The sequence below is a fragment of the Trachymyrmex cornetzi genome, unplaced genomic scaffold (assembly GCF_001594075.2).
Source record: "Trachymyrmex cornetzi isolate Tcor2-1 unplaced genomic scaffold, Tcor1.1 scaffold4031, whole genome shotgun sequence".
NCBI classification, from domain to species: Eukaryota; Metazoa; Arthropoda; class Insecta; order Hymenoptera; family Formicidae; genus Trachymyrmex; species Trachymyrmex cornetzi.
This window is the reverse complement of record NW_017298780.1, coordinates 1-7519: the sequence shown is the minus strand read 5'-3', so window position 1 is coordinate 7519 and position 7519 is coordinate 1. Positions and strand designations below refer to the sequence as shown.

General features: G+C 29.7%; 1 protein-coding gene across 1 annotated transcript; it reads left to right on the top strand.

The window, feature by feature from the left end:
- Positions 1-240: 240 nt before the first annotated feature.
- Mcm7 (minichromosome maintenance 7) lies at positions 241-3970 on the top strand. The gene is made up of 10 exons (XM_018512395.1): positions 241-423; positions 527-732; positions 898-1061; positions 1145-1325; positions 1455-1592; positions 1703-1888; positions 1985-2198; positions 2300-2777; positions 2993-3144; positions 3525-3970. The coding sequence occupies exons 1-10, from the start codon at positions 384-386 to the stop codon at positions 3938-3940; spliced, it is 2175 nt and encodes a 724-aa protein (XP_018367897.1). The 5' UTR covers positions 241-383; the 3' UTR covers positions 3941-3970.
- Positions 3971-7519: the final 3549 nt, after the last annotated feature.

The following is a 7519-nucleotide window of genomic DNA, read 5'->3' as shown; positions in this document are numbered from 1 at the left end:
GATTAGACATTTCTCGATCCGAGGACTCGGATCGAGTTCTAGCATCGTGGACATTGGGCTTTAGAACTGTATTGTAGATCCGAGGTAATAATTTTTTATTGGCCTCATGACTATTGCAGACTTGTCCAATAATTCAGACCAATACGAATCGTCGAAAAGTTTATACCGAACGTCCGGTTTATTTCTTTAGAGTTTCTTCTCAACATGTTTTACAATCTATGCTCTTAATTTGGGCGCGAAGTTAGGTATAACGTTATTTAACCACACATTTGTATTTAGTTGAGATCAGTTGAGATCAGTTGAGGTTGAAACTAGTCGGAGAAAAGAACATTTTATAAAGTGAATTTCAAGTATAGGGTTGCGTTTTATTAACTCGTAAAAAAATGGCGACTAAAGTATCAAGAGATTACGTTAAAGACAAAGGTAAGATTTGTCTAAGTTCTCACACAATTTGTGGAGAAGACTATATAACCGACATTAAAGTTTTGACAATTTTATCTACAAATTTTACAAATATTTATTTTAGAACAAGTAAAGACCTTCTTCTTGGAATTTGTGGCAATGGACGATACAGGAAAAAAGACCTTCAAATATAGAGATATGCTTACGAAAATAGCACACCGCGAACAAATTAGCTTTGAAATTGATTTGGACGATTTACACTCGTTCGACGATGAATTAGCCATGTCTATCACTAATAATACACGAAGATATACTAATTTAGTCCTGAACGTATGTATAGAAATTATTGTGAATACTCTTAAGACAGTTTAAAAAAAAAAAATTCATATTTGGCATGTAGACATGGTAATGCTTAAATTTGAATGTTGCAAAATGATACATGTATAAGTTTGTGTATTTTACAGCAGGTAGAAATTAATGAATTTTTTAATACAGCTTGTTCAAGAGATGCTGCCTGACTTCAAAGAAGGAGTTGTTCTGCCTAAAGATTCATTGGATGTATATACAGAACATCGATTATTATTGGAAGCACGTAACACAGCACCAGGTGCTCAAAATGCTGCAAAAGTTAATTATGCTCCTGAATTGATGCGACGTTTGTAAGAAAACTTAATTTACATTCCGACATTCTTTGTATAGAAATATCATAATCTGGACCCACAGATATGTCTATACTTTTTAGTGAAGTGTACTTCAAAGATTTCTCTGATGCAAAGGCGTACTCAGTAAGAGATATCAAGGCAGATAAGATAGGGAAATTGGTAACAGTTAGAGGTATTGTTACTAAAGCGACTGAAGTAAAGCCGATGATAGTTGTGGCGACGTATACATGTGACGAATGCGGTTCAGAAGTGAGCCAGCCTGTAAGCCAGACGAAAGCTGATATTGTTTCTCTTTTATACATCCAATAATATTCTATGCTCAAATATATATTTTGCAATTTGTACAATATTTAAACATTTTTTTTTATATTATATAATTAATTATTACAGGTACATTCTTTAAGCTTCATGCCTATACGAACATGTCCAAGCGATGGATGCCGTGTAAATAAATCTGGTGGCAGGTTGTACTTGCAGACAAAGGGCTCAAAGTTCATCAAATTTCAAGAAATAAAAATACAAGAACACGTAAATTTATAAATATTCAAATAAAAATTTATAAGTTCACATATTCTTTCGATAAAAATTTTACAAGTTTACAAACATTTTTTCTTAAATTCCTGACGTGTATTTTATAGAGCGAGCAAGTTCCAGTTGGCCATATACCACGATCGTTGACTATCTTCTGTCGTGGCGAAACAACGAGAACTTGTCTACCCGGAGATCACGTCATTGTGACCGGTGTATTTTTACCTTTTTTAAAAACAGGTTTTAGTGCTAGAGCAGGACCTGCTCTTTCCAGCGAAACTTACTTGGATGCACATGTAAGAATAAATATATCAATTCTACAATCACAAGTTAATCTTAGTCTTTTGATGGCAAGATATTTTCTTGTAAAATTATTTCTTGTTTAATTCCAGAAAGTGGTATGCCTGAATAACGCGGATATCGCAGATGACAGCAATGCAGAATTGACTGATGAAGAATTGGGTTTGCTTATGCAAGATGATTTTTACAACAAGTTGGCTTGTTCTTTAGCCCCTGAAATTTATGGACTTGAAGATGTGAAAAAGGCATTGCTTCTGCTTCTGGTTGGGGGAACAGACAAGAAGAAAGGCGACATTAAAATTCGAGGTAAAGATATTACTCAGTGATTTAACAACTTAACGTCTATCTCTACTTTGATACCACTAAAATACCAATAGACATTGTTAAGATAATTTTATTGCTTCTAGGCAATATTAATATTTGTTTGATGGGAGATCCTGGCGTTGCAAAGTCGCAATTATTATCCTATATTACGCGATTAGCCCCAAGATCGCAGTATACTACAGGACGAGGATCATCCGGTGTGGGTTTAACCGCTGCTATCATGAAGGACCCTTTAACGGGTCAGATGGTATTGGAAGGTGGAGCTTTGGTATTGGCGGATCAGGGAGTGTGTTGCATTGATGAGTTTGATAAAATGGCAGATGCGGATAGAACGGCAATTCATGAAGTGATGGAGCAACAGACCATATCTATTGCTAAAGCAGGAATAATGGCCCGTTTGAACGCTAGAGTCTCTATATTAGCCGCTGCCAATCCGGCATATGGCAGATACAATCCGCAGAGAACAGTCGAGCAGAATATTCAATTGCCTGCCGCACTGCTGTCACGATTTGATTTATTGTGGCTTATTCAAGATCGTGCAGATCGGAGTAATGATCTTAAGTAAGTTATTTATTTTAATAAGTAAGTTATTTATTTTAAATAAGCTGTTGCTAAATATTAAGAGTAAAAGAATATAATATTCGTATATTATTTTTAATATTACAAATCGCTCTTTAGCCACATCTCAGTCTATGTATCTAATTAAACAATTCGTTCTAATTTCATATTTTATGATATTTATATATGCTAATAATGAATAAGTATTCTTTTGATAGACTCGCGCAACACATCACGTATGTTCATCAACATTGTTCGCAACCTCCGATGGAAACAGAAGCTATAGATATGAAATTGATAAGAAAATACATAAATTTGTGTAAAACGAAAGAACCTGTTATATCGGAAGAATTAACAGAATATATTGTGGGTGTGTATATATACAATTCATGTTATAATTTTATTATACCATTATGCCTTAATACATATCTCGTTTCCTATAACGATATAAATAAAAAATTATCACTTTGAGTTGATTGTAGAAAAAGAATGGAAACGTAAAGAGAAAAAAAAACATATTTTAAAAGAGCATACTTTTATTCTTTACGATGAATTCTAACACTAAAATTACATTTTAAAATTAATGTTTCAAAATTTTAATAAACACTTAACTGATTTTCTGAAATGCTTTGTTTTCTTGTAGAATTGTATCGTTGTAATAAATAAGGGATATGAAATATTATTTATTGCCATTATGTATTAAACTAAAATTATTTGGCAGATTGATTCTGAAATATCATACTTTTGCAGATTCTTACGTAGAAATGCGGAAAGAGGCGCGTAACAGCCACGATAAAACATTTACTTCCGCTCGAAATCTACTGGCTATCCTCCGATTGTCGACGGCATTAGCACGGTTACGATTATCGAATGTAGTTGATAAGGATGACATAGCAGAAGCAAACAGATTAGTAGAGATGTCCAAACATTCGATTAATTACTCCGAACAACGCACCAAAAACGTGCAACAAGATCCAATCAACAGGATCTTCCAACTAATACGAGAACTTGCTGGCGATAAAAAAACTGTTAAAGTGTCTGATATTCTGGAGCGATGTACGAGCAAAGGATTTAAACCCGATCCAGTATATAGATGCATCGAAGAATATGAAGCGTTAAATGTGTGGCAGGTCAATCAGACCAGAAGATTAATCACTTTTATTTAAGCTTGATTTTTTCAACTTGACATCTTCTGCAGGAACTAATCTTTTTTTATACCTTCAAAATATACTCATTCTGTATTTTTTACAATAAAAGATAAACAGTTTTTATTTGAGTATGATAATTTACTATATTTTATAATAACATTAAATATACAGGGTGTCCCATTTTAACTTACTACCCCTTTTATTGTCGCAGGACAAGATCGAATCAAAAATATGTTCAGACAAAAATTGTATGGCTTGATGGGGCGCAAATAGAGGTAAAATTAATTTTCAAATAAGTCAATGTTTTATGGTTACACGAAGATCATAGCCATTAAAAAAAAATGAAATTATGACTTTTTTTTTAGTAGAGGAATCATAATATGATTTTGATGCTAATAATAAGTATCTGTGTAAAATATAAATATATTAAGTATCTGTAAAATATAAAAATATTAATATACGGGTATTAATGAGAATCTAAAATCTGCAAATAATTTTATTGCGAAAAATAAGCCAGAGTTTAAACTTGTAATTCCCGACATTTCGTAACGGGTGTCATATGTATATAGCATGTATTCTAATAAGAAATTGTTTAGGTGACATTTTGTATTTATTATAAAATCTGATACTATGTAAATATTATTGACTGTAACTTTTCGAAGAAATAAGATCGCAGCAATCGAAAACTTATTGTCAGCATTCATATTTTGTTTCGTTACTATAATGTAATGTATAAATTAACAGTCAGAATTATGTCTTATTAATATAATTTTATTTTATAGGATAAGTTCTTATAATACCTTATTGAAATGCATGTATACACTACATTATTTTTTAAATGGAGTTATAAAAACGTTCTTCGTCTTTCGATTAAAAGTTAATTGTCTAAGAATATATGTATAATGATTCAATTAAATGATAATTTCAAATTATTTCATTCAAACATTTTCAACAATAGTTTTATTTCTTTAAAAGAGTAAATATATGTACTTTATTACTGCTTTATAAGATTTACGAAAACGGTGTGTTATAAGCTAATTTTTTATGGTCACTTGTAATATAAAGATATTCAATCGTCAGATACTGTTTTCGAAATGATTTTTAAATATTTACTTAATGTAAAAGTTTTAAATACATAATGTGCTGATGGGAATATTACCACACAGACAAACTGTATTTAATAAAGCATTGTTTATTATGAATATCAATTAGGAGTCTGAATTATACTCTAATAGTACAACTATACTACAAAGGGTAAATTTCTAAAAATATGACAATTTATTTGTAATGTGCAAGCTCAATTATTTTTTAAATAGGTGTTGGCGTTGTAATAATACTATCTGACTTTTGACTAAACGTTACTTGTTTAAAACTTATGTACGTATCTTAATAATGTATTGTAAAATTAAAATATAATTTTTATACCTTAATAATGTACTACATAATGTGATGTTTTTGTAGACATTCATAAGATATTCATATTAAGACTTCTGTTTAAGGTATCAATTAACAGAAAAATAAACATATATTCAATGAAAAAATGTTTATTAAAATAAATAATTTAAAACTTTTTTTAGAACCTAATGTCGCTGTAACGATATCTTTAACGTAATCACAACAGTACTAGAAGTATTGAATTAAAAAATGTTTAGTGTTACTTATTGATAGATGTAATCGTATCTATATGTTTACAATTACATAACGACTTTAATAACTCTCTCTCACCCCCTCTCTCTCACCCCCCTCTCTCGCCCCACCCCTATTCTCGCTCTTTCTAACAACATGTACAATAACTACGTGCATTATTATCATTAGAACTACATTATTTTTTTAACTTTTCTGACTGATTTATACATTTAGAACAACTGAGGGAATATGAATCTAGCACAGATAAAGAGCAGCGTAATACCTATTCTGCAGGGTTGGGTAGTACCAAGTTAAAAAGCTAAAAGTTAAATTAAAAAGTTGAAAAGTTAAATAATTTTAACTTAACTTAGTTACATTTTAGACTCTTAACTTTTCAACTTTATTTAGTTACATTTTATCGATAACTATCAACTTTTTATTTAAACTTTTTTAAGTTAAGTCTCAGACTCAAACATATACTTCATTTAGAACATACTCTATATTTTACTTAAAAGTTTTGTTTGTATATATTATTTACATTATATATTGATTTCAATTTAGTAAAAACCGTATATTTTAATGTATCTAGTTTTTGATAAGTTTAAATATATATATATTATATGTATATGTAACAGTATATACAAACATAATGTTTAAATAAAATATAGAGTATATTCTAAATGAAGTATATGTTTGTCATTTCCGTTATTTGTAAGACTCTGAAATCATAAAATAGAAAGAAATTTAACTTTTTTAATTTTTCAATTACTTTTTTTTATTAACTTCACTTTTAATTCAATTAATTTCATTATACATTAACTTGTATCTTAACTAAGTTAAATTTTCAAGATTGTTAATTTTAACTTAACTTCGTTAAAAGAAAAAATTAACTTACCCAACCTTGCTATTCTGACAATAGCTGTTCTTAATAGTAAAGAACTATACAATTCTACCATTCCAAACGATGTACATTTACGTCATACCGGTACACTACTCCGTACAATTCAGCTACATAAGCACAAATTATGATAATTACAACAAGTTCATTTCGAAAGAGACATTTGGTTTTAAACATAACGATTATAGCTCATTTCTCTTTCTCGCGGTGAAACTAGTACAACTATTAATATTCGTGAATCGACTCAATATATAAGTTTACAGCAATTAAAACTAACAATAAGTCATGAGAATGTAACTTTGACTACAAAGAATGGCATAATTCAAGTATTAAATAAATATAAATACACATATAAAACGAACATTTTAGAATTTTCTTTTCTTTATAAGTTACTTCCTGGGCTGTACACATTCAAGTTACAATTTTTTGGTTATCTAAGAGGAAACCATGAAGAAAATTTCTATGAAAAAGTTTCCAAAGAAAATACCGTATCGTGAGTAAACGAGAAATAGTTAAAAATATACGTACACATGATGTGATTTAAAAAATATAATTATTTCTTATTTTTCTTCAAAATGTATTTCTTATACCAATTTTTAATGATATTATTTGAATTCAATCAAATTGTAAAAATTTATTAATGTATAATTATATTTAAAATATGAGTAATTATTAAATTGTAACAGGTTGTTGACATTCAAGAGCGGAATGGAAAAAGGCAGTTATTTCCTTGTTAGAACAAACCACAATTAAAGATCATGTTTAATATTTCAATAAAACATCCTTGCTATTATTAAGCTTTATCAAATATGCCGACTAAGTACCTGATCTATGAAAGTTATAGAGATTCATTACGCAAATACTTCTATATTACGCCTCCAATGTCAACTTTCCAAATTGCGATAGTCATGACGGAATATCAATATATTAGAATTAATGAAAACATTACTTTATGGTGCGAATGTTGTTCAGAAAAGCGGCGTCTCAAATTTGAATTAGTTCAGAGAATCATAAACAATATTACATTACATTTAAAATCTAAATTCGGTGGGATAAATATTTCAAAAATGGAT

Bases quoted from the DNA above. Each gene is read 5' to 3' on its own strand.
- Mcm7 (XM_018512395.1), top strand. From the start codon at position 384: ATGGCGACTAAAGTATCAAGAGATTACGTTAAAGACAAAG. The intron at 1,062-1,144 runs GTAAGAAAACTT...TATACTTTTTAG, and splicing joins CCTGAATTGATGCGACGTTT to TGAAGTGTACTTCAAAGATT. The intron at 1,889-1,984 runs GTAAGAATAAAT...GTTTAATTCCAG, and splicing joins AAACTTACTTGGATGCACAT to AAAGTGGTATGCCTGAATAA.